The following is a 27,854-nucleotide window of genomic DNA, read 5'->3' on the forward strand; positions in this document are numbered from 1 at the left end:
GGTGCAGTCAAGGTTAGGTCACTAATTGGGTCATCAAGCCCCATGGGTGCAGTGACAGGGTTTAGTGGAGCAGTGTCTAAGTGCTGGAGCAGCAGCAGTCATAGCTTCGCTGTGCTCAGTGTTGTTGAGCCTTTGTAGGAGGTGCTGGCAACGCTGAAGAGCTACCGTTGCCATGGAGCAGAGTCAAAGCTGTTATTTTAGCAGCAAGAGAAAGAATAATCCTCGCCTCTATTCCAGGACACAGCTAGCTTGCCTCTGAATGGAGGGGTTTGTTCAGAGAGCACAGGAATCCAAGCCCGGTGCTTGTGGAGCAATGCAAACAGGACCGGTCAGCGGGGACAAGGCAGCCCAGTGCCCAGCTGCAGGCTCTCGCCTAGTCCCTGTGCTCATAGCTGGGGTTAATGTAAACCTCAGCTGTGCTTCTTGCTGCAAAGTCCTTGGTATTCACAGGAGGCCAGTTCGGATCCCTCTGCAGCTTCTGCTGCCACTTTCGGTACTGGCTTTTGGACTGATACCCAACGCAGGTTTTAATCAGCATCCAGAGGTGCTTGTTCTGCAGGAGAACATCCTGCAGAGTGACACAGCACAGCATTAGTGGGAGGAGACCAAAGCCAGCCCCTCTGACATGTGCCAGCCCGATATACATTCAACTCCCTGTGTGAGCCACGGCAATCCTTTTCAGTACAGGTATTGCACTTTCCTCTTGTGGTGAGGGACACTGCATGCTTGCTGCCTTGCAGGCAACAATACCTGCCACTGGATGCAACTCCATGCTCCCACCCAGGGTGGCACAGTCATCTCTGACCCACAAAGCATCATTTGTGTCAGCTGCGTGACAGTGCTCATATTCTACAAGCCTAAGACATGTGGGCTAAGTCATTTCTATCAGGTGCTCTATCACGTAGATTTGATTGACACACAGTGACTAATAAGGAAAAAGGAGAAAAAATGAAAAAAAGCTTAAGGTTTGTGCTTCTGCAGGAAGTGGCTGCTAACAGAGGAAGAAAGTCCTGAACAGATGCCGCTCACTGCTGGGAACAGAAAGTAAATGAATGCACTCACCTCTGTAAAAAAAGATACACAGAAGGTGACCAGGAGCATCAATAGGACATAAACTCTCCAGATCACAGGAGTGCAAAGAAACTGTTGGAAAAGACAGGAGCAGCAATTAAGTTTGAGTGCCCTGCCAAGATTTGCATCTGTTCCTAATGACTGGAGAGGCTGACTAATACTTTCTCGATGGCAAGCATGGAGAAGTCCGTAGGCAGTGACAGTAATTCCTTGTCACAGAGATTTGGAGGGGTTGATGCCAGATTCCCCATGGCATGCAGCTGCCTCACATCACCACTGACCCTGAGACAGACACCAGCAGATCAGCATTCAGAGCCCAAATATTCCAGAGAGCTGCAGCCTCCTACATGCAAACCCACACTCTGTGCTGTTGTGTTTTTTTGTTAGGAAGAACAGCTCAGCAAGAAACAAAGCACTTTTTCTTCTGCCCATTGCAGTCTGGAGGGGAGGGCTGCCTCATCAATCAAGCCCTTGTTGAATGGATGATAGAGAAATTTGAAAGAGATTCCCAGGCAACGTCAAACCAGTGAGTTCATTTCTAGTGTGGCCATACCTGTAGCTTGTGCTGTGTGCATAGGTAAAGGTCCAGCAAAACAAAAAATAAATGCGTGTTCTATCTTTGTCTTCACTTACCTGCATGCCACTGTACACAGCATCCATGTCAGCAAGGAAGAGGAAGAGGCAGACGGCGAGCTGGAGGGTCAGAATGGCTGAAAATACATCTGGAGAAACAAGAGTATGGGTGGCCCTGGGAAAGGGGCTTTGGTGGGTGGACTCTTCAGATACACTCATGGCAGCGTAACAAACACTAGTGCTGTATTGCTGCCAGCCTGTACATTTGTAGCGTTATTTGTTTGAGGGGGTGCTGTGCCTAGAAGACCTATGGGATTGAAACCTAGCTGAGCTATTCCCTAGCGATCTGTTGCAAACCTCCCTACCTATACTGTTTTTCTCACCCAGGTGATTTGGTATTGCAGAGCAGATTCCTTCTGACGTCCCCTCTCTTGCAGGCGATCAGGGCTCTGTGAAATGAGTTTGGGACCAGCCTATTGCCAAAAAAAACTAGCGAAATCAGCTCTGCCAAGGTTAAGCAAGATCCTGCTCTCTCATCCGTGAGTAAAAAGCTGCAATTGCAAAGGAGCTATCAGTCAGCTGGAGGGTGGTAGAGGTAAATCATCTCTGCAAATCTCAAATAGAGAAGGAAAGGTTACTGTGAGAGGATTTTAACAGTGATATTATTACTGGCTTTTCTCTCTCATCTCTAGGAATGGAAGTCAGGCAAGGTAAAACTGAATCCCAAAGGAACTCTATTTCATGTGTGGATTTTGAAACAAATACATCTGATCCTTGCACACTGTGTTATCAGTAATACACAGTTCTGCACTAAGTGCAGTACATCATCTTCTGAAAAGCATCTATTTTCCAAAACACAGTTTTTTCAGCTCTGCTGCTCCTTTTTGCTAGAGGGAAACTAACTTAGGCAGTGTTCACTGAGATTCTTTAAGGAGGGAAGCAGGAGCACATAACAATTACATCACGTGCCAGTCACTGGTGTGGGTACAGAAAAAGCTACATCGTTCTTTGCCTTCTCTTCTGCCAGGAAGATTTTGAGGCAGAAAGGGAGTGTACAGAGCACATGTGTTCCAGCTCTACTCACAATTGGTGTAGATGGGCTTGCGGAAGGGCTTTCCCTTGGAAAAGACGAAGGCCACAATGATGCAGTTGATGGAGGACAGCGGCCACAATGTTGTGTCTTCATAGCTGAGGACAGTGCTCTGGGCACTGCTGCTGGTGCTGTTTTCCCCTGGGCCAGTGGGGAGCAAGGTGTGGTTCCTGAGTGAACAGTGTCTGCAAAGTAACAATCATCATCTTGTTCCTGTCTTCTGCAAGAGTGAGCTGCAACAACAACCCTTTCTCCTTTCTTACCCACAGTAACCCGATATCACTGGCAGCAATAGAAAACACAGTAAATAGATATTATGTATACATATACGTAGCTGAAAGTCACAGCTTGAAGCAGCGATTGAGCACCTGGTGGGAAGGCAGGGCCAACCCAAGGAGCTCAGGTGCATGCAATGTACCTGAGTGGACAGAAGAGATGGAGCCAGGATGCACCCCTTCCCAGACCTCATTTAAGGGTTGGCAGCAAAGGCAAGAAGATCTTGCTGGAGAACCCTGCCTACCTGAGGCCTTCTAAAGGTAAGGAGGTTCTTTGTTTTGTTTCCATGCCCACAGCTGCCACATTTGAACTGCTCCTCCCTTGCTACAGCCTAGGACTTTGTTGTTATGGTGTTATCGTTGTGCTTTCTAACATGTTACCATGTATTTCTTAGAAAGTTGCTTAGCTATTGCTGTGTGCCACATCTCAGCCCCCAGCTAGGCAGCGACAGCAATACTCAATGTACAGCAGTGAGGAGCAGGCTCAGTTCCTTGCACACTGCTCCAGAAACTCTGGCTTTGTGGCACATTCATGTGCTGGTCTGGTCTTGCTGACAGCTGCAGTGTACCCCATAACCAGAGCTGTGTTCTGGGGGTCCTGGCGAGGAGAGGGACTCACCTCCAGCTGGCCAGCGCTACATACCAGGGCTGCTGCTTCACTAGGAGGAAGCCACAGGTCTGCATGGCTATGGTAAAGCACACGTTGAGGACAATAGAAAGCAGCAAAGGGGGGGAGATGAGCTGGCCAGGAGGGCGATAGGGTGCTAGCTTTGGGTAGGCTTCAGTCAGACTCACTGGAGAGAAAGCAGAGAGATTTGTGGTCAGTGGCCAAGGGATTGCTCTGCCATCAGTGGTTACAGTTACTGGTGGCAGAACTTGACTCCTTGCTTTAATATTTGCTGAGAAATGAAGTTGGCTATTTACACTCATGCTTTCAAACAAACACAGGGGCTTTTACCACACTGCTTACTTGTTAGGCAGACCAGGAGAGTAATGACCACATCTTGCATCAAATACTGGTAATTCCCAAAGATTTGCAGCTGCTGGAATAAAAACAAAGAAGGCACCACCTGACTACCAACATCAGTTTGGGGTTACAAAATACTGCCCCATACTATCTCAGAGCAGCAGCATCTGGATGCACCCATAGGTGCAGAGTGAGCCTAGCTGAGTGCCACCCAGCCCGTTGCAACTCAAAATGCTTATGAGTGACCCAGTAGCAGGTGAATGTTTTTCCGCCTTTATTCCGCAGACACCATTCCCTGTAGAGCACTCAAATCAGGTCACTTGTAGCCCCCAGTAATGGCAGGCATGGCTGGAGTTCCGCATTATGCCCAACTTTGAACTTATGTGAGTCATGGGGACACAGACACGGCTGGTGCACCCAAATTAATGGCTGCAAAAGCAAGGTTATGTCATTGTCATTTGATTCAACTATCCTGATATTAACTGAAATGCTTAACTGACTGATCATTTCATAGGTTATCCAACTTTTCACATGTTTGTGATTCCCTGAAGATGCATATGCTGTTTTGTCCCTATTGAGTAATACAACTAAAGACAAAAGCCCACATGAGCACAGCTTGCCAGTGCAAGGTGGGCATTATACACTTACCCAGAACAGCAGAGCAGTGCCAACAAACTGTATCAGGCCATACAGGGTCAGATATTTAACCACAGCAAAGGAAGCCACCAAAGCAGCTCGACCTTCCCTGCTCAAAACATAAAACAAAGCTGAAACTGCCCCCTTACCACAGTAGGAGGTGTGCCATCCTGATGTTGCAGTGCTGTAGGTTGCTACTGCTTCTAAGCAGAGTAAATCCTTTGGTTAAGACTCTTAGAGAAGAATGGAAGATAGTTTAAATTCCATAGATGTATTTTGGCCTTAAGATACTGCAGAGCCACTTAGCTACCCCTCATCTGCAATGTTTTGTTTCCTCATGTTTATTCTGCTGCTATGATTTTAATACCTGGCTTAAGCTGCTGTTGTTTTTTCTTTGCAGATTTGCTCAGCAGTTCTGGGAATCAAGTGCACTGCCACACAAAATCATCTTTGCACTGCCACACAAAATCGTCTTTGCATACATTTGGCTAAATGGCATTATTCCTGGCTGTTCAATGACTACGTACAGCACTTGGATATGAAATTTGTAGGTACTGACAAGCAAATCTGTTCTGTGTTAACCATTATACCTGCCTTTTCACGGAACTGTACTTCTGTACCTGCAGTCACAGAATCATTAAGGTTGGAAAAGACAACTAAGATCATCTAGTCTGACCCCAACCCATCCCAGCATGCCCACTGACCGTGCCCTCAGTGTCACAGCTCCAGAAACGGTGAGCCCACCATCTCCCTGGGCAGCCTGTGCCAATGCCCAGCCACTCTTTCTGAGAAGTTTTTTCTATTATCCAACCTAAACCTCCCCTGGCACAACTCGAAGCCATTCCCTCTTGTCCTACCTGTTCCAAAAGTATCAGTCCTTATGTGCAACACTCTGGAATCTATGGATTGTATGTAGTTACTGAGAAATTAAGTTTGATTTATCAGCATATTTGAGGGTAGTACGTACGCAGCTATACATAAATATATGTATATATGTGCAGCTGGCCATAAACAAACACAAACAACCTGTTTCCTTTGCCAAGCTCCCCAGGATCCCTGTGCACTGCTGTGCATCTCACACTCATGACCCCATGCACTGAACTTGGTGCAGGCATTGCCCTGAGCCCAACGCAGGGCAGCAGCCAACCAACCTGATCAGCTCTGGCACACACTGGATGTTGGGGATCTGCGAGGTGAAAGGCGAAGCCACCGATGCCTCCTGCTCAGACAGTGATATCCCAGCATGGGCCACCTTCAAAGCCTGAAACCCACAGGAGCAGGAAGCTGGAGAGGCACACATCCACCCTTCCCACTGCATTTAGTGGTGCTTTACATGTTTTCAAGTGTGCTTTGTCGTTGATGTTCCCTTATTCTGTGGCCCAGCTGATCTCATTTTTCAGATATCTTTCCTCCTCTAGAGCTTAAATATTTCTTTTGTTCATTTAATCCCATTGTGCCTATTTACAGTTCTCTGAACTACCCTGCTCTGTCTCCCACAAACCCTGTTGGGGTTTGTGCATACCTCTCCTGTTGAACAACTGCCAAACTACTTAAATCAGCATGTTCTCCTTGTTCCACTCCTTTTCATCTCCTGATCATGTTTCTTTTAATTCTTATGACGTCCATGTGAGCCAGCCCTTTCCCTTCTGGCCTAGCACTAAGGAACAGGTTATGGATGGCTTACACCAAACCAGCTAATGCTGTTACAAAATGATATTATGATAACGCATTTATTGTAGCAATGTAATAGACAACGTAATAATGATTTTGAGCATTAAGGTCCTCAAATTTGCATTTGAACAAATACGTAAGAAGTAGCATACCTGTTCTTATTTCTAGGGGAAAGATGCACATAGGTAATGTCTAACAGCATTCTGACTGAGTGCACGTATGTGCTAGCTTGGGAAATGCTTGTGAAGTGGAGTGCCAGGAAATATCTTGCCTCTTTACCCTATAGGTTGAAAGGAGTGATATGAAAGAGGGAGATTTGCTCCTACATACCCCACAGTCGTTGGCTCCGTCGCCACACATACCCACGTAGTAACTGGTTGAGAGAAAGGAAGGAGAACGGTGATGAAAGGAGTGAAAATTTGGGGGGAAGGATGGTCATTGTATTTTGGAGTCTGTCTGTGATTTTAACTCAGCTCCATTTCACAGAGCCTTCAGTGCAGCCACAGCAGGTGCAAGGAGGGTTGGATGAAGCTGCATGCATCTTTCTTTGCTTGGGTTCAAGAAGAAAGGGAACAGAACCTTACTTGAGTTTTTGAAGCTCTTCAACAAGACTGGATTTTTGGCCAGGAGACATCCTAGCAAAGACAGTTGCATTCAGAAGAATCTGCAGGACAGAGCAAGGAGCAGCTTTGAGGTGACTGTTCGTGCCCCGTGGAGGCAAGGTCAGGATCCCTGATGGCACAAACCTCTAATGCTGTCTCCCAGCCCTGACAGTAATTTAATTGCCCTTAGGATCAGATTTCACCTAAAGTCAACTTCATTCTGCTCTGACTTCTGTCTTGCCTTTCTGTGGCAGACCAGCATCACCATGTACAGCCTTGGAGCAATAAGGTGTCCCATGACATTCCCTGTTGCAGCACAGATGGTGCTGCTGGTGACAGTGGCAACAATGCTGCTCACATCAAGGTTTTTCCAACATTAAATTCTGTCCAGAGAAATCTCTCTCCCAGCAGCAGCTATTTTGTGAGAGGTTGACAGGAGCTGAAGGCTGCTAAATGCAGATATTTAATGCTCCTTCTGCCACTGCTGAGCAGGAGACATTGCTAGTTCTGGCATTAGTAGGTGGGAATGGGGCTGCTGTTTTTAATTAAATCGAAGTAGAGGAGGTGACCACAGAGTCATTCCACCATGGCATGGTCTTTGCATACCTCAGCCGCCCTGGTCACCTGAAGTCTCTCAGCTGCTGACAGCAAGCTGCTCGGTCTAACCCCGAACTGTGCTGAGAGGCTTCTGAGTTGTCAGAAATGACAGCACTTCAGGTACTGACACGTACTGACACCTTTCCCCAGCTGGAACAATACTGTCATTTACATAAAGCAGGGGCGGTGAGTAAGTGCTTTGTTTCCTCTGCACTTACTTTTGGCAGCAAGCTGTAGAAGTGCTTTACAAGAACTTGGTAGGACTTCCCATTCATTGCAAAATGGTAGTAGCCTTCTCCTTCCAAGGTGATCTTTTCCTGGGCGTGGGCACACACCTCCTAGAAACAAGACAGCATTTATCCTCAGGCAGAAGATCATGACACCTTGGAGCCTTGTCCCCAGGATCAGCTCTCAGCCAGGGCAGCATGCCTGCCACTGGGCAGAATGTTCCCTTCTACTTTACATCCATCTCTGCTGTGGACCCACACCACATTTCAGCCTCCCATGAGAGAGACAGGCATGTAGCATCCTTTCCTGGGACTTCAGGCCTGGCAATACTGGATTTTCTAGCTTTGTTCTCATGTGTCACTGATACCTGTTAGGCATAGCTGGCTCATTTAAACACTGAAGTTTGGTCCAGCAAACATTCTCGCAGACAAGTATTTCTAAATGCATTAATTAGGTACACATCAAGCATGAGATCTGCAGAGCATTGCCAGTTATGCATGCAGTCCTGAGTGAAAAGCCTCTGTATTACTTATTTCTTCCTTGCAGATGGATGATTCATTCTGTATACCCTGGCTAGATAGGAACCCACCCGATGCTCCTCTGAGTGCTTCAAAATCTGTAGTGAGAGCCCAAACCTAAAAAACAGTTATTAGACATCAATGCTTTGCTAATTCACCCTGGCACCCAACAGCCTTCCCTTGGCTGTGCTCACATTGGGAGCAGCTGCACTTGTTTTGCTGCCTTCTGCCAGCCGCCAGGCAATGGAAGCTGGAGCAGAGCCCTCTGGTTCACTGGCTTCAATGATGATGACTTTGCTGTCCTCATGAATCATATGTGCATTCCTGGCCACCGTGACTGCTGTCTGAAGGTTGTCCCCTGCCAATGGTACCACAGAGGTTGGCTCCCTGAGTCCTCCATCACGGGGCTGCTGTAGGAGCAAGCTGCTCCCATCTGCCATGGCTGCGGGGGGTTCACCTGTGACCATGATGCTCCTGATGCGGGCAGCAGCCAGCTCTCGCAGCACAGGTTTTGTCTCTGGTTTCAGGCGGTTCTCCATCACCAGGAGGCCCAGAAACTCCAGCCCAGACTCCATCTCCTCTCTTGGGAGAAGGAAAGAAACATGGTTGTGCTTCCCAGGAACAAGGCTCTCCAGTGGTTGTATTGCTGGGAAAGCCGTGCTCAGCTAGAAACATGTTCACTCTAACATGAAGCACAACTGGCATGAGCTTGCACTGCTCAACTGTCCACATTTCAGCTGCCAGCCCTTGCTATGCTGTCTCCTAGAAGGACCTGCACAGCCAAGGTGAATGCAAAGAGTGGCAGGCTCAGGCTGGCTGAAACCCCCATTCAGCATAGCTTTCTATCACAGTCCTAATCCACCCTTTTGAAGCACAATTACCAGCTTGAAAGATTCAGCTCGGTGAGCCTTGCAAGAGCAGTAGTTAATTGCAAGGCAATTAACAGCATAATCAGCATCTGCTGAGAGGAAGGCATGATGGGGTTCAGTTTCCCCATGCACATCCTCAAGCAGGAGAGAATGGGAAGGGCTGGGCTGAGCTGGGCCAGGCCAAACCATCAGGGAGAGAAGTGACAGTGGTGCTCACGGCTATTCAGCACTGCTTACCTCTCCAGGTCACCCACATCTACATCCTCTGGGAGGCTCAACACTTTATGAGCCAGGGCGATGACTCTGAAGCCTTGGCTTGTGTATCTCTTAAGCTCCTCCAAGAAATCAGATGGGACTGTTTACAGGGTAGAAAGTTATGTAGTTAGAATGTTCCATTCTTGCTGATTGCTCCTCTGAGGTTAAAGTCTCTCCTGTGACACACTTTATAGCCTTTCAATAGCCTTTCAGTACTGTGCCTTCTCATACAGGTCCGTTGGTTTGTACAACGGCTGTTCAACTGACTGATCCATGAGTCTATTTCATACTTTTAAAATGCATGTTAAGGTGCAGGTATGCACAGTGCATTACTAAGCAGAGAACAAATGAGTGTTTCCATATCTCTGGCCTGATCTTTTCTGCATACGTGCTGAGTAATCCTCAGAAAGTTGTTTTTATGTTTATGCCTTAGTGAGAAAATTCTCCCAATATCCTGAATTTTCAATTTTGATTGTTCCAGTGGCTCTAAAACAAAGGGTTCCTTTTCACTTCACAGTATTTTGTAATCACTACATACTGACATCATAGCTTTACAATGTGGAACCCTATTATTTATTAAGCTGTAATCAATAGAGAAACAATCAAGACTGAATGAGAGGAACCATTTAGAAACCTGAGAAAGTGGAACAACTTTTTAAAAGATGTTTTTCTTACTGACATGGAATTGTTTGGCAGTTTGTGTCATTAGGTCTTTAAACTGAATCTTTCCGTTGTCCCTCAAAACTATTTTCACCTGTTCTCAGCTCGCTGCCATCTCAAATAGCAAACCACAGAGACACAGACCACTGCTCCTGCACAGCTGGCACCCTTCCAAAATGCTCAGTGAATACGACCTGGGTTTCAAGTTTGCAGGCAAATTTGAGAACAGGCCTATTACATTGCTCTTACACACAAAAGAAAAGCTGATGTTTACTTGCAGAGAGAGGACAGACGCCTTGGCTTGAGTGTTAATAGCAATTATCCTTAATAACAGTAATTTGCATGTCCACAGCAAGTTACCCATTGATGAGATTTAAAGCATATGTAAGCTGGGTCAGTAAATAAATACTGAATTTACAGGTCAATAAATTAACAGAAAATTTAAGAACTCATGCAGCACAACAGAGTGGCTGTGACACACGCAATTACCACCACCCCACACCTACCCTGAGTGTTCTGACATATCAACATTATTTACAAGCTGTATCTTCAGCTGATGCACATCGGCTAAGTGATGCATAGTGGCCAAACCACAGGCTGTGCATCTCTCCCTGCTGGGCTGCGTGCATCCTAACATACACACAAGCAATGAAAGCTTTTTTGTGCTTTTAACTAATGACACTTCTGCACAAGGCCAAGACTTGTTTGTAGGAGGAATCGTATACATGCAGTTGCAGAGTGAGTGCTGCAAATCTTTCAGGATTACAGTTCAAGGTCTGCTTTGGATTAAGTTCTAATAAATGCTAGAAAGCTGCCCTCCCCCACATCTATACCCGTTTCTTGTCTGCAAAAGCTGGACACTGTCTCTGGTGCTCCTTTCATGTACAGGTCGTACTGCTCCTCTCCGATCTTCTGCGAAACAACAGACATCCTCTGCAGCCCAGAGGAAAATGGGAATTGATGTAGGATTGCAATTCCTTCCACGGGAGCCTGGGAGAGGTCAGGAAAGAGAGATGTTGCTTAGGGATTTGATTCATGGATTACACAAAGTAAATCCATCCTGAGCTTCAGCTCATCTGAGCCTTTCTGGCTTAGGAGATTTATTATTGATAGGAGAATATTTCAGTGTCTTTTGACTATGTTATCAGATCAGTGTTGATAAGTGTAGGAGTCACACTTTCAAAAACAGTGACTTCCTAGCATACTTCCTGGGAACTGCAGTGCTTTCCTCAGTATTCAATTTTTCAGGCTTTGTCCCAGGCTTTTTCTTAGCAATTACATCCTGATGCAATATTCCTGGAGTTACAGGCAGGGGAACTGAAAATTGATGTTACAGTGACATTGTCAAGGGAACAGAGCAATGTGAGAAACAAGATTGATTTCCTTGTTGCCACAGCACCATCTTCCTGGTGCTGCTCACAGAAATCAATCTCCTTTCTCTGGGAAGAAGCTGGCTGGCTCAGCATTTGGGCTGGAAACATAACAATTTTCAACCATCAAAATGCAGAGCTGCTGCCTTTTGAGAGGGGGAAGGAAGCAAACAACTCTGCTTTGGGTTGAGGCTGGTAAACCTATCAGTGGCTCTACACAACCATTACCAGCTGGACTTACTGTCCACACTCCTGTCTGTTGTGTCCTGACCTTATAGTGCATCTTCTTGCAGGTGTGTTCCTGCTTTAGACTTTTATCCAGTTTGCAAGATTTCTTTGCACTGGCTTTCACGTAGACCATTCATCCAGCTTTTGTGGTCTAAGCTCCCAAGAGGTTTGTTTGCAGGAAAGGTGCAACATAAGACCAAGACTGAGGGAAGGGCACTTTGCAGCCTATAACCCAGCAAATTAACAGTGCATGTGCAAGAATCTTCACAAGCTGCAGGTTGAAAGCACAGCATATTCATCCCCAGAAAGAGCCAGACTCACACTGCTGGCATTCGGCCCCGGTCTAACGATGCAGGCAGCAATAGCACCAGCTGTGTTCCGAGCTGTGCTGGACTCTTCTATCTCCTGTACAGGGAAAAGCATTAATTCTAATGGTGTTTTTTTTTTGTTTTGTTTTGTTTTGTTTTTTCTGGTGTCATACCTGACTGTTAAAAGCAGAGGCAGCAGCATATGGGAGAATTTCCCCCTTGCTGTTGGCACATAGCTACAGCAGTGTTTTGTTACAATCTTGGGGTCTTTCTAGCCATCACACCTGGCAGCCTCCCTGCAGTCTTGTCCTTAATAGAAGTCCACAGAGCCCTCCATCTTTTGACTTGATGAGAGTAAAAAACCTGTGTCAAATTTTGTTGTTTCTCTAACTTCAAGTTCCACATCAATCTAATGCCATACAACGTCAAGAAAGAGAAATAGTCCCTATCTAACTGGATTTATCTTTCTATCTCCAGCTTCCAAAGACTTTATGCAGGAGCAGGGTGGAGAGTTTGGGTGTAGGATGCTTTAGCCCTCCAGCTCTACTACTTCACATGCTGCCAAGGCTCATTTGCTGTCATCATCCTCCTTCTGCCGTTGTGCAGCTCCTCTTCTGCCTGTCCTTCCACAGCAGCAAACACCAGCCTGGTGCCTTCCCGCAGTGCTGCTGCAAAGCTACCATCTGTTTTATTTATTGACTCAACTCTCACGAGCAAAAGGCTGAAGAAGAAAGGGATGATGTAGCAGTTGACTGCAGTGATCCCAGTGTTCTTACAGGCTGCATTTGCAAGAAGAGTCACTACTTTCCTTCTGGTGCATCCTCCCATCCTGCTCCCACCAGCACAACATTCCCCATCCCCACAGATGTGCCCTGGGCTCAGCCCCTTGTCCCCTTCCAAGCTCTCAGATTTGCTGTTCATCCAGCCCAAGGCTTCTCCATTGGGATACATCCCTTTGCTCATCAGAGAAAACAGCCCTCAGCATGTGGGCACAGAAACATGCCTGCACACATCCCTAGAGACATATATTTGGGCTTGACCTTAAATAAGCCCCGGGGCTGTGCTTTGAAGGGTGCAGAAGACATGAGTCACATTACCCAGTGTGTGCCCTCAAACATTTTCAGGTCCAGTGGGTCTCCTTGAATCTTTTTATCCAGAACCATCAGGGAGTGGCAGCTTGCCATGGCTCCACACACCGGTCCCCATGGCAGAGGACTGCTGGATGGAAACTTGTGGATTTTCTGGAAGCTGATAAGAAGCAGAGAGTTAGAGGGACTGCTTGCGAGAGGGGTGAAGAGAAGTCCTCAGCTAGTGTGTACATATGCTGCTTTGCTGCATTCAGTAGTGCTCAGCCCAGTTACATCAAGCAATGCACTGTCCTACTCATCAGCACTCAGGTGGCCAAGAAGTCTCCCAAAATTATTAAGTATATAGTTTAACTTGATGCAAAGCAATTGGAAAGGTAAGACACTCAGAGGAGCTAGCATGGGCACTCGAGTACTGCTTGACAGCTGCTGTTAATATTAGAGCAGAGAAGACACTGTGAGAAACGAAACTTGCAGCTGAGATCTCCAGGAATCTGAGCAATATATCCCAGAAGAACCTCTGCTTCCACTGATAGAGCTCCATTCACATTTCCAGACACCAGTTACTTGTCCCTCACTTTGGTTTTAAAAATGGATAAGTTTGACTCCTACTGAGTTACTTGGAGGCATGCTATTAAAGATGCATGCCCTGATGTATTACTGTTGAAAGCCTTGATGCGTGACCCCTCCAGAACAGAGAGAGCACTGGGGTTGGGCTGGGGCAAGGCTCTGTTACTGCACCATTTCTCAGAGTTTTCTCACATTTTTCCTTCTAAGAAACTGGCTAGCTGACAAGCTCTGCCTGCCAGACCAGAACACAGCGCATTACAGTTTAGGCTGGCATGTTAAGGAGAAATTTAAATAGATTTATTTACCTTTGATCACCGCAAGCATCCCCTGTTACTGAAAGAAGCACAGTGCAATGAATCTGGAAGCGAGCAGCGTGACAGCTCGCAGCTCTGTTAAAAGGAACAGTGCATCCCAGGACCTGTCATCCCTCTGAGCCATCAGAGTCTGTTCTGTTTCCAGCAAATTATTCCTTGTTCTCAGGCTGGTCATAATTGGCTTATTAATTAATTAATACTTGAGAGACACCATAAAAATGTTAAACAACATAAAACCAACAAACGCTCGTATCTTATTAAGCATACAATAGGATATTTTGCAAGTGGAATGAGATTTCTTTACTGTCATTGCCTCGCACTGTTCAGATTAGCTGACAGCTAGTCTTATGTGCTTAAGAATGTGAATATATAAGAAAGAATAATTATGTAAATGCACTAATGAGATCAACATAGCCAGTGATAACTCCTCCTTGTGTTCTGGCAAGCCACCAGCACTACTTCCCAGCTGGGTGTAGACTGGGCTCGTCAGAAAAGAGACCTTTCTGTTCTGACACTTCACAGTATTTTATTACATGAATTTATCCTGATATATCAGTTCAGTTTTGTCCTGCTGCTCACATGAGCAGACACTGCCTGCAAGGCTATCTGAGTGGAATCTCTGCCATTTGCTATTTGGTGGGCTCCCAGCCCACCCAGCATGCCCACGTTTAGCCTGAACCCCTGGGGCGCTGGGTGGGTGCCAAGAAGAGAGCATGCTGTATGCCAATGGATTGGTACTGCTGGAGGAATATTTTATCAGCTGACACTTATTAATCTCTTCTCATTTATTTGCATCAGATAGCAATATTCTTTCTGTCCTTTGAGAAAGCATCGGGAATGTGATTTTTCTCCTCCTGTAATCAATTCATCCTTTCATTCATTACGGCATGATTATCTCTGTCGTGTTGAGGTATCTGATACATTAACAGCAACTAATGAAATCTGGGAGTAGGTATGGGGTGTGTGCTTTGCATTGGCCACTGCAAAAGATTGAGATTTTGAGTTGGTGTAACAAGAAAGCTGTGCTGCAAAGCTGAAGTCTGTTGTAGTATTTTAATAATATGAATTTAATAGCATAATTCTGGATGTAGTCAAGTTTAATATTTACATACTGGATATCTCTTAATGCTTTCATTGCTCCTTGGGCTTGAATTTGAGATGGAACCTGCCACAGGTGGGAGGCAGTCTGTAAGGACACCTAGGCTCAGCAGGTCTGATCTGTGCTTTCATGGATTTTTGCAATGTTTACAGAAGATAGGTGAGATTTGACAGGCACTGAAGCTGGCGACACTTAATTTCAACAGAGGGAGCATTATCCTAACACTTAAAAGGATGAAAGGTTTATTGAACAGATTAGGAATATTTATTGAACTATGCTGTGAATGACATAATTGAAAAGCTCTGTGCATATTCTCTAAATCCCCATAGAGTAATTAAAAGCACTCCCACTGCTGCTGGCTTCTGGGCTTTTTTTGTGTGTTTGCTTTGAATTAGCAGCCACGCTGACAGCTATGATGGCCAGCCTATTTCCTTGAGTTAAAATGAGCTGAGCAGGAATACCAGCCCTGATAACCTGAATTTGGGCCAGTACATCCACACTGGGGAAGAGTTATCACTGCAGGAAATCTTTCCTTACCGGCTTCCCTCAGAAGGGAGGATGCCCCACAGGTCCAGTCCATCTTCTGTCAGCGTGCCTGTCTAAATTGAGATAAATACCTGTTATCCTGCTCACCCCTTCCCCTGTGAGACCCCAGAGCTCCTTTATGGGCAGAGCAAAGAAAGTCTCCTGCCTGCATTGCCACCCTGCCCCACAGGCACCTGTAGAGGATGTTATCCTGGGAGTGGATTAGAGGAGATGGAATGGAAATAAATTAAATAAAAAATAAAATAGAAAAGTAAAACCATAAAATAACCACCATGTCCCCAGCAGCCTCCAGCATCTGTCACTGCCCCAGGAAGTGTCTTACTTTGTCAAAGCAGACCAGGTTGATTTGCCCGCAGATATTAATCCTCTGTGGAGTGATGCAGAAAATCTTCTTTTTCTTCAGCCTCCTTTGAGCATAGACGATGCCTGTGGTCAGGGCAGCAGGGATGGCGGGAGGCACAGCCACAGTGAGGAGGAGGAGGGCCATGGCCACGACGTTTGCCACTGGCTTCTGCAAACAGCCAGAACAACAGGTTGGTGGGGTGGGAAATGCCTGTTACTCTGGGAACTGATCCTCCTGATGTGGAGCAATGCACCTAAGCTCTGACCATAGGAATGATGGATTTATTCATCCTGGTTCAGCCCCCAGCACCTCACTCCTGGCATCAGAAGACTGGATTACAGGATTGGATAATATTCTAATGACCACGGACAACTGAAGTCTTGGAGTTGGCCTGAAACCTGGAGGCATGCCCTGTACTTACGTTGTGGTATGTGAACACACAAACGGTGTATATCAATCCCAACACGCCAATGGCAGAGAGGCCTACAATGAACTTGAAGGCATCTCGGTAGAGCTGGAAGCTCAGAGGTTTGGGGTAGAGGATGGATCTCACCAAGTCACCTTTAGCAGTGTTGAACCCTGTGTGAAGATATGACCCTCAGGTTGTGGAGATGACCAAAGAGTGAGGCAGTAAGAGAGCTCTGTGAGAAATGGGAAGCCTCTTTGGAGGCCACTTTTGCCATTTTCTTACCAGTTTAGGGATAGACGTACCAGTTTGCAGCACCACAGCCCGTGCCGGCCCTCTGCCGGATGACTTTGCCTGAATAACTTCAGTCCCGCAGAAGAGGACGTGTCTCCGGTAGTCCTCCATGCTGTGGGCTTTCCAGGGCTCCAGGCTCTCCGTGAGAGGCAACAGGGTTTTCATAACTGGAATGCTCTCACCTGAGAAGAGCAGCATGTGCTTTGTTTAAAAGGGATCTAAAGGTCTTAGACTGTGTGTGTGTTAAATAATGACAGTGCCCTTTTGGTGCTTAAGCTTGCCTGTCTAATTAACTAGCTTATGTCCTTACAGATGTGGATTTATGGCGACAGCCACTGCAGTTTTCATTTCAGAGCATATCAGATGGCTTCTCTGAGCATTTTCTGTCAGTGGGCATGGGTCAAATTTTGCCCTGACCCAAGTTCATGCCTTGTAGTGGCTCAGTGTTAGCCATGGCACTGACCCCCATGCTCATACACCACCTGCTTGAGCTGAGCTGTTGCAAGATTAGAATCCAAAAACTAAAAAAAAACATATTCAATGAATTTGAATATTTGCACTTTCTACTCCTGACAGTACATTAATCCCACTTGGTTCTCATGTGGATTTGAAATGTGTATTATACAATGGTAATGTTCAAAAGCCCAAGATAACTGTGAATTATTCACGCCACAGTTCTTCCACCTCCTGCTGCAAACTATCCTAAATAAATAGTAAAAAATTTGCTGTCAGAACAGATAGAGACATCTCCCTGGCAGAGAACCTGCATAGGGCATTAGCATTCCTAACTCCAAGGCAGTACCTGTGAGCATCCCTTCATTCACAATGCAACTTCCATCAATCAGGACAGCATCACATGGCAGAGAGAGCTTTTTTCCATCTAAAAGAAAAACATCTCCTGGGACTAAGTAACGAGATTCCAGTTCTTTGAAACCTGTAGAAAAATGTGAAAATGAACTGAACTTGTGCAAAAGTTCCAAGCCATAAAAAAAAAAAAATTCAGGCACATGTAGCATCACTAAATTTCTCCACTGCCTGATCTAAAGCCAGTACCTCTTAGAAATAATATTGGCCTAAAAACAATAGTGAAAAGTTTGGCCCTTCCCTAAGCATTTGCCTCCAAGTGGCTGTCCGCAGTTCTATTGGTTTAGTGTCCATAAAATGCTGACCAAGGCCTTACATCCACCACCATCCCAGTGACTGCACATCTCAATGTCTTTGGGAGGCAAAAATAGCTGTATTTCCTATTCTATGGACAAGGAAGTGCATACCTCAGTTAAACATACATCTAGACTCCTGAAAACTTGCTCACAAGCTACTTTACAAGATTGTGAAAGTAGTTTATAGCAGAGCAGGGAAACAGATCTCTGGAGACCAGAGTTGTTATCTGATTGCTTGTTTGGAAAATTGAGTTTTCCAAGCTGTTTCCAGCCCTTAACACAAATTAGTAGGTTCACCTGTTTCATTACAGATGCTGCAGATACTGATGACGATGACACAGATGCATCATTACTGCACTGCACAGGCCTTAGCTCACTCCTCTTGCTGCCCTGCCCCGCTCATCTCCCTCCACCCCATTCTCACCACAGCACATTTTGGCTGTGGAAATCAACAGGAGCTGTGCAATTCCAGATACATTTCAACACAGCAGTTAATTACACAGGCTAGTGAGGAAAACGAGACAGAGATGACTCACCTTCATTCTTTGTGCAGACTGTAACCTGGACTTTGTTGTGCTCCTCAACGAGGTCATGCAGCTTGGTAGACTGCTGTTGGTGGGAAAGAGATTGCAATGTTGAAACACCAACATTCAAGCTGAGCAGCATGTTACAAGCCAGTGACCAAGCTAATATCAGAGAAACTGAGTTCCACCGAGTCATCCAGGGGAGCTTTCACACCTCTCCTTAGCAGTCAGGATGCTGGATCAAAACTTTTTCTACTTTTTTGCAATCTAATTCAGGCTATTGCATACCCTGATATAATGATGAAGTCAACTGTCATTGCAAGGCTCCTAGAGAGAAAGCACAATCTTGATTTAGAAAGTTGCCACTGGAAAAATGTTAACCCAAGAGTGGATTTCATTAGTTTTTATGAGGGTGTCAAACCAATTTGAAGAATATTCGGAGGCCCCAAGCATTCTTCCTAATGTAATTCTTCCTGTCAAAGTTACCAGTCACACAGTAAAACCAGCCTTGCAAAAAAAAAGCTGAACACACCATACCTGGTGCTCTGCTACACAAGAGCACAGCACTTTCACTTTAAGGATACAGTTGCTCTTACAGCTATGTGAGTGCTCATTCAACACAGGAGTTCTATTTACTCTACACAACACACACAGATTTAGTCGGAGATTAAAAATACAGGGTTCATGGCCAATACACCTGCACTGGTAGGAGCCCCAGTTATTCACAAGGAGTTCTCTGAGAGCAGTGTGAGGGTGGAATAAGGCAAATAAAATCATGCCCTTGGCAGAGGGCTGTGTGAAGTGCCATGTGAACACAGCACTGAACGTTCTGTACAGAGGGAAAATCACCTCCTTTCTCTGGCTGGCTGTAGATATTCTGATACAAGCCAGAATGCCATTGACCTTCTTGGCCACCTGGGCACACTGCTGGCTCATGTTCAGCTAGCTGTTATCTGCAACTCCCAGATGCTTTTTCTCTATGCAGCTTTCCAGCCACTCTGCCCCAAGACTGTAGAGATGCATGTGGTTGTTGTGATCAAAGTACAGGACCTGACACGTGGTCTTGTTGAACTTTATCCCACTGGCTTCAGTCCACTGAGTCAGCCTGTCCAGATCCCTCTGTAGGGCCTTCCTCGCCTAAGGTAGATCAACACTCACCCCCAACTTGCTGTCATCTCCAAATCTACTGAGTGTGCACTCAATTCCCTCATACAGATCATCAATCAGACAACCTCTGGGGAAAGCCAGTAGTGTCTGCTTGCCAGCTGGATCCAACTCCATTCACCACTACTATCTGGGCTCAGCCATCCATCCAGGTTTTCACTCAGCAAAAAAAGTGTACCTGTCCAAGCCATGGGCTGCCAGCTTCTCCAGGAGAATACTATTAAATTATGGTGGGAACCAGACTCACTGGTACTTGCCATTTCATTCTTATGAATCCCATGTGTCAAGACTTCAGTTCTCTTTAATTCTTGAGAAGCTCAAGACTACTGGGACTGAACTTTTTAACTCTTCTATTGTAATAAATCTACAGTAACACATCAAAATACAGAGTAATAGAAAATAACCAGAAAGAGCACAGAAAGAGCTGCTTATCACATCCACAGTGAAGTGACTAACAGCATGGTGTGGGAAGTTTTTTACAGCAGGGGTGGTGAGGCAATGGAACAGTTTTCCGAGGGAGGTGGTGGATGCCCAATTCCTGGAGATGGTCAGGGTCAGGCTGGATGGGGTTCTGTTCATTGCAGGGTGTTTATAATAGATGGCCTTTAAGGGTCTCTTCCAATTCAAACAAGTTCATGATTCTAGTTGGCAGATTGCATGGCACTCACCTGTCTGAGGTCGTACACGGTTAGGCCAACAGAAATGACTGACAGGACTATGATTGCCACTGAGTATTCAATGTAGCCTTGGCTCAACCACAGGGTAAGAGTGAAGGCTTGGAACACGTAAAAGGGGTTTAAAATCTGCAAATGCAAACATAGCACCTGTCAGAGAATGGACATAATGCATAGCAGGAAATGGGGTGTGGGAAGAGGAGAGAACATACCATTACAATGTCTCCAACACCAACTTAAAGAACTGTTTTCCATCTCAAGGTAATATGCTTTCATACCTCCATCTCTGAACTCACCAGCTTACACATTGTTCACAATGTTTGTAATTAAAAGCTGTTGCTAACTGCTAATTATGCAGCAGCAACTTTGCTGGCCATTTAACGTCACAGTTTAGGAGATTTTCAGTCAATCAGTTTCCCACTGACAAAGATGACCTTAACATTGCCTATTCTAAGTAATTTCTACACAGAAGACACTATCCAAATATGGGAAAAAAGAGTGAATTGCAGACAATGTATTCAACTCTTTGTAATTTAAGAAAGTGAAGTGGATATAATTATTTTTTTGCAAGGAGGGAAGAATCTAAGGGTCTGTAAGACCATCAGTAATAAGTCTCAGACTACAAGTAAACTGAAGACTGGGTTTTCTGGGTTTTCTCACACTGCTACACTGCTGGCCACTCCATACTGTGGCAATTTTACAGTACCAATCACCATTCACTTTGAATATGCTAAAACAGGAAACAAGCCACAATGAAGTCCAGCAGAGAACACAGTTTTAGTTCTCTAACTAACAACAAAAGAGTTAGATGAAATTTTCTCAGAGAATTGTCCACTATGTGAAGAGTGACAGACTTTCTGTAGAACTGATATAATGAAAATACCAACTGAAAGAGCTTTCTGCATATGGATTTGAATTGAAATGAATTATTCATCTGACAAATTTGGTTCCTCAATGAAAATTTAATACACTATTCAAGATTCACTAGGACAAAGAGACAGACACTAAATCAGGATGCCAGTCTACAGCTGCTGAAGCTGTATCTGGGCTGAAACACCACCTGCCTGTGAGGACCCCTCTGCCTTCAGGCACTACCATTAATATTTCAAACATGAATCTTCAGACTTGGATGGAAGTGCAAAGTTCAAATTAAATAAACTTTTGTAGAGCACTGTACTGGAATTCTCTTCAAGATCGTCTCCGGGGGCACTGAAAAGTCAGTGATATCACATCCAACCAATTTCAGGAGCCCTGGAGCTTTTCATGTATTTTGTGCAGCTTCAGACAAACTCTTCCTAAAGTTCAGAAATGTGCTGACCACACTTCTTGGAGACTCATCATTCATAGACAAAGACTCAAAACCATCTCACAACTGTCCCTGCCCATGCCAGCCTGACTTACTGACCTCTTTAAAAAGTAACTTCCAAATGGGACGGATTTCAACCTCAATGGCATTAGGCCCACATACCAGTTGCCTGTAGGGAGGGAGAGAAGAGTTCCTGATGCTACAGCTTAGTCACACAGGTAAGACAGCAGGAAAGACGTGAGCTCAAATAATATTAACACTTACCTAAACAGGTAATTCCTGGGGGCACAGACAATTGAGCAACACAAAGAAATCTGTCAGGAAGCTATTGTACCTGAAAGGGTTTCACCCAGGGGTGGAAGTTTGCTATTTCCATGTTGAAAATATTGTAACCTTGCTGTTAAACCCCGTGATGAGCTCTCCAGAGGTCTTTTAAGGTGATGTTGGCAAAGGCAGATAGCCAAAGCTTGCTGTGCCCTAAAACATGGCTGAAAGTGGTGGGGAAACCAGCCTTGCATCAGCATCACTCAGAACACAATAAGCTCAGTGAGGTGTGGAGATAATAACTTTTCACCTTTCTGAATGCCACCCACGCAGTTCACACTGCTTTACTAGTACAGTGAGCAGCAAGAAGCTTACATAAATTTAAAAGGGAATTTAATAGGTCATACTGTTATAATTAACTCATGCACCTACTCTTATGCAGACAGTACCTGATTTTCCGTTCTTCCCCTGTCAGGCCAGCTCCAAATTTGTGGTGTATGCTGTGACACGTGTTGCTGTCTTCCAGTGATCTGGGATAACAGGGAAAAGCTCACACAGGGGACTCCCATGTTGCAAAGGGATTTGTGGATTTGTGGTAAGTTGTCAAAACTCACCCAACTTTCCTGAACTCTTTTACAGAAAGGTCCCAAACATAACGGATTTTCTGTACCTGGATATATCTCACCTGCAAGATTAAACAGCAAAAAATCCTCTTGGCATTCAGGGAAATCCACCTCACCGGGTTATGGAAACATTTCTATACGTTCTATGAGAAAACTTCAGCTTATTAAAAGAGGACTTGCAGGAGGATGCTGACAGTGCATTTCTGGAAGCCCCTCAATGCTTTGACTCCTGTAGTTCACCCACCATCTTCCTTAGACCTTTTTTCTCCATTTTGTAGACAACTTACCTTTAACTGTGGCTTCATTATTGCTCTGTTTATAACAGAGTCTTTATCAGGTATGAGAGGACATTCTGAGTAACTACCAACAGGTAGTGCCAAAGTGGACAAATCAATCCAGGTCACCTTCTTCCGGGTGTATTTCTGAAACTCATCCTAGAGAAATAGAGCCCAGTTCAGTGACAACCTGAAATGTTGCCCGTGATAATGTTTCCTGATTCCGAAAAATGCATATGAGACTCCCAGAGAACTACAATCCTGTGGCCTCATTGCAATCACAGTGAATGTCAGTCCATAGCAACAGGGATGCCAGATATCAGTGCTTCAGTACCAAGCAGTAACACACTTTGAAGTCAAACACACAATCATCTCCGTTTGCTTTGATTTATACTTCACAGCTATTTCAAAGAAGATGAAATGGAACTAGATGTGCTTCAATAGCTATTGGATGGATCTTCAGTCTATAAACCAGACTAGGGCTAGCTGCATGTAAAAGCCTTCTGAAATACCTCTAGTGTGAACACTGAAACCTCAACACCAGCTACTTAGCTCTACAAATCTCCTATAATGCTGCTACTCATTATAAATCCACAATCAAAAGCAATTCAGTTTTGCTGCTGCAGATGCACTTGTCAGACTGAATTGTCCTTTAATCAGTTTGGCCTTAGCCTAACACGCTACTCGTTTAGTGGTTTGAGTGCATTTGTGTAAGGGATATCGTTGCAATATTGAGCATTAAGTGCAGTAAGTATTTGCTCTGATAGAATTATGTGGGATTTTGATTTACAGAGATGGAGTCTTAGAATATAACCAAAGCCCAAAACCCAGCTCTCCAAAGCCCATTTCCTCAACACTGTCTGATTGATAACTTCTAAGCAGAAAGGTTACTAACAGCCATAGTGTCTGAGAATGTTCCCTTCTTCAAAGGCAGCTGGCTCTACCACAGTGCATAGGGGATGAGAAGAGGCATAGCTGCACTGAAGCTCATCCCTGCCCCTGCATCTTCACACACAGACAGTGTTATCAACCTGCTGCATCATGTGGGCAAAGAGAGACAAGCTGTTCTATCTGTGAAAACCATCAGTTCTGCCAGTAACAGTAAGGTGTGAAGGTTCAACCTACAGTTGTTCTGAGCAGGATGACATCTGCTTCTTCCAAGCTGCAGGGGACACAGTTTGCCCACACATCCCATTCCGGTTTCCAGTAGAACAGCAGCAGCAGAATCCCGCAGGACAAGATGTACCCAGTAATGCACAGGGCCCTCCGGCAGCCCTGGGTTTTGTAGCCAAAAGCTTCCTGTCCAGCAAAGAGAAAGTACTCTGTGAACAAGCTTAACCATGCTGTTCAATCATCAGAAAGCCTGAGCTGATTGGAAAGAAAGATTGGCGACTGAGGCCTCCTAACAGCACAAAGTCATTTTTGTAAATTAGAGCTTGCTGACTGACACAGCATAGTTAAGTACACAGTTTCTGCAAGAAGAATGCTCTCCATTGAGCTGAGCACTGAAATCCACCTTGCAGAAGAGGAACAGTTTCTGCCTCAGGGAAAGAAAATGGCCAAACCCCTTGCACCTCCTCTCAGCTGCCAGGTACTGCTCCTACTGCCGTGTCATCTTCCACCATGTACAGCACATTTTGAAAACAAGTGCATGAAGGAACTTCTGGCTTTGTACATTCTCTTCTTTTTATTTGCTCCCCACGCCACATCATCTCCCCTACTTGCTCTTTCTCTTTGATAGCCCAGTACTCATCTTCTCATAGGTGGAAACATGGACTTGTTGGAGCATGTCCAGAGGAGGGCCACAAAAATGATCCCGGGGATGGAACACCTTCCCTATGAGAACAGGCTGAGATAGCTGAGGCTGTGCAGCCTGGAGAAGAGAAGGGGCCTTTCAGTACCCATAGGAGGCTATAAGAAAGAAGGGGACAGACCCTTTAGCAGGGTCTGTGGTGGTAGGACAAGGGTAAATGGTTCCAAACTAAAAGAGGGGAGATTTATATTGGATAGGAAGAAGTTTTTTATAGTAAGGGTGATGATGCACTGGCACAGGTTGCCCAGAGAGGTGGTAGATGCCCCATCCCTGGAGACACCCAAGGTCAGGCTGGACAGCACTCTGAGCATCTGATGGAGCTGTGGGTGTCCCTGTTCAGCGCAGAGGGTCCAGATGGCCTTTAAGAGTCTTTTCCAACTGAAACGATTCTGTTATTCTATGATAGCAATGATACCAGTCCTAGTTTGTCCCCTTGAGAAAAACATTAAATTTTTGTACACTTTGGCTTGACTTAAGCTTCCCCACAGGGCTAAAGATAACTTTAATGCCTGTAGTATATCTGGATCCTTCCCTGTGAGCAGGGTGTTTTCTTTGCAATTTCTGCACAGCAAAGCACTCACATCTCCTTCAAAGGAAGCAGTGCTTGGAGTGAAACCCACACCTCCAAGTTCACAGGGAGTCACTTCTCACTTTGGGGTTTTGGCTCCTCAACTGCCATAGAGGCACTGCTCTGAGCAGACAGCAGAGCTCAGCTCAGACAGAACCTGAGCTCTCCTGGGACAGGAGGAGATGTTCCATCCACAGCTGGGCCTAACAGCCCCCAGGTGTGAAAACCCATTGGGCATACCATGACATCCAGCCTGGATATGACTAATTGACACAGTTTGCCAATTAAAATACACAGCATGATGGGGCAATGTAAACTGCTATTGACACAGAATTTGAGTGGAGGGAGGAAACAGTGTTTTAAAATGTAAAGAGAATAAAAATGAGGAAGTCTCAGTTCTGAATTATACATGATAGAAATGCCAGAAGGAAGAGTGGTGCTCTACGGGATAGAATATGCAACAAAGCAAAGCTCCTTGACAAGGGCTTGTATCAACAATTATACAGGTTCAACTTCAGGTATAATTTTGAAGTGATTAATAGGCAGTGGAGTAAGCACCTACTTCGTTTTAAGAGAGCAATTAACTTGATTTATCTGAACTCTGATCACAATCAACATAAACTAAGCTGAAACCAATGCAGTTCAACTGAAATAAAAATAGTCATGTAGCCCTTGTACCAGGTTAGCAAAGCCCATTTCAAAACAGCTCTGCAGCTTTGGAGTTCACAGCCCTGCTGCATGCAAAATATTATTTATTTGGAGGACTCGAAAGTTTAAAGCAATAATCACAGATGTTCTCAGGGCAGGAGGACAAACCAGCCTCTACAGCTAGGGAAATTCATGGTGATCTTTGCTTGTTTCTTTTGTAACAACGGCAGTTTTATAGATAAAATCTGAAGGCAGGTCTGGAAAGCAGGAAGCATGGTGTGGTAACTGGGACCACAATTTGCCCAGAAGGCACTGAGAGGATCAAGTCCTCAGTCCAGGCTTGGGAAGAGCTGCAGTGTGTGCCCCACTGAGCTGGCACTGAGAAACATTTCCTAAGAAGTGCAGTACATGGAGGCAAGGCTGGCTGCTCTAGCAGGCAGGGCAGTGAGAGAATGTTTGACAAAAGCGGTGCCCAGCCCAAGCCAGACAGTCTCTCACGTGTCATGCTTTGTCAGCAGCCTGTAGGCAGTGCCAGACCCTTCTCTGCCAGCAAGGATGGAAGCCGGATGGGTAGGGAGGTGTCTCTGAAAATGGGTGCAGCTGAGTTGGAGAGCACAGATAAAAGCTGCCTGTGGCAATGGCTAGGTCCACCCACCCTTGCTGGCCCTCCATCCTCACCTGGCAGTTGATACTGCTGCTGCTCCTACACTAACAGAAGCATGCATGTATGCATGCATGAAGGACCACTTCCCCCACAGCAGCAAGGGACACCCTGAAGAACACAGTAGCTATGAACATGACACAGACAATCACTGGTTGGCTCCTTACCTGCCTCCAGGGCAGAATTTCTGATTTTGTGCTGAATGCAAACTACTTCAACCAGCCTGAAGTCCCTAATCTACAACAAGCTCACATGAGCTGCATGAGCACCAAGCAAAGCCCAACAGGGATTTACCAGAGGCAAGCAGCAGAGCTGCAGCCCCACCGCTATCAGCAGCCCTGCAAGCAATCCTGAGGCAAAAGCACAGTTGTGCAGTGCAGGGTAGAATCTCTCCCACCTGTGTCTGTCCTGAGCACCTGTATTTCATGGAGGAGGCACGTTGCAGTCCCCACGGCTGGTCAAGGAGTGACACGGTGGGGATACTAGAAGCAGAGGACAGAAGAGCCCATCATGGGATGAGTGCATAGCTGTGCTTCCAGTGTATGCATCACACACGCATCTCTAGCACACAATGGATTAACAGGGCTATATTTTACAGATGTGCAGAGACATCTACTTCTGTGCACTGGGAATACCTGAATTCCAGATGGTGTCTCCACAGAGGCTGGAGAAGAAAGCCTTACTCCCACCTTCACTTGGCTCAAAGTAATCAGTCTATGTTGACAGGTACAGGAAGAGTTTCCACATCATTGCATTTGCAAAGCAGCCCCTTAGTATATATAATCAATGATCAATAGTCAATAATCAGTAATAGTCAAAACCAGAAAGAAGATTCGATTAACATTAATTAAAGCCTTTTTCTCTGTAAATGCTGCCATAAGAGATTGCTCCCATAGGAATTGCAGTAGACTTTGGACACTTGCCCAGCTTTCCTAGACCTGCTAAGCAGCATAGACCCTAACATGTACAGAGAAGAGATTTAACCACTGTTCCAGGGAATGACCCAGGATGAACCTCATTTATAAGCACCTTTCCCATGACTTGCTTTCTGATTGCCAGGCAAGGAAAAGGCACCTGTAAGTAGAGATCCTTATGGTTAGGGTGGAAAAGATAATGAAATAGAAAAGGAGAAAGGGACACTGCTCTGTGGCTGGATGATTTCTGATGGGCAGTGGTCTTTTCTATGTTTTGTGCTTTTGGACTGAAGTACTACATTCCTCAATTAGTCTTTCCTTAGCCAATATCAATCTCGAAGTCAGCAAGAGGTTCAGGGTTTTGCCTTCTCCGACACTGTGCTGAACCATTCCCAGATAAGGAGCGGAGGTGAAGAAGCAGAGGCAGATTCAAAACAAGCATATGGAGAAAGAGGCACACAAGGAAACCGACCCCCCACACAGCCCCCAACTCCTTACCAGCTCATTTTCTTCATCCTTGTTGAGGAGCACATAATGATCCTTCCAAATCTTTTCCTCCATCTGACAGTGTTGTTTTCAGCCCTGGATGTCCTTGGTGAGGTCATGCAACATCAAGCACAGCTATTGACTTGAACTCAGGGCAGCATTACAGATAGCTCTCCCCATGGTCTTTCCTGCTGCCTTT

General features: G+C 45.5%; 1 protein-coding gene across 1 annotated transcript; it reads right to left on the reverse strand.

Moving 5' to 3' along the window:
* Positions 1-27,730, reverse strand: LOC122161578 (probable cation-transporting ATPase 13A5). The gene is made up of 30 exons (XM_042821110.1): positions 27,668-27,730; positions 23,691-23,864; positions 22,578-22,724; positions 22,282-22,352; positions 22,117-22,197; positions 21,503-21,572; positions 20,092-20,226; positions 18,272-18,344; positions 17,378-17,509; positions 16,587-16,757; positions 16,297-16,454; positions 15,855-16,043; positions 15,524-15,585; positions 13,016-13,166; positions 11,932-12,015; positions 10,846-11,002; positions 9,335-9,452; positions 8,686-8,810; positions 8,423-8,586; positions 7,701-7,820; positions 6,868-6,947; positions 6,614-6,656; positions 5,764-5,873; positions 4,625-4,721; positions 3,980-4,052; positions 3,629-3,803; positions 2,729-2,919; positions 1,705-1,793; positions 1,063-1,143; positions 1-568 (listed from the first exon to the last, which is right to left on the reverse strand). Exons 1-30 carry the CDS (start codon positions 27,728-27,730, stop codon positions 374-376), a joined length of 3,579 nt encoding a protein of 1,192 aa, XP_042677044.1. The 3' UTR covers positions 1-373.
* Positions 27,731-27,854: the final 124 nt, after the last annotated feature.

The sequence above is a fragment of the Centrocercus urophasianus genome, unplaced genomic scaffold (genome assembly GCF_019232065.1).
Source record: "Centrocercus urophasianus isolate 14NV4802_14NV808 unplaced genomic scaffold, USGS_Curo_1.0 seq_19, whole genome shotgun sequence".
Lineage (NCBI taxonomy): Eukaryota > Metazoa > Chordata > Aves > Galliformes > Phasianidae > Centrocercus > Centrocercus urophasianus.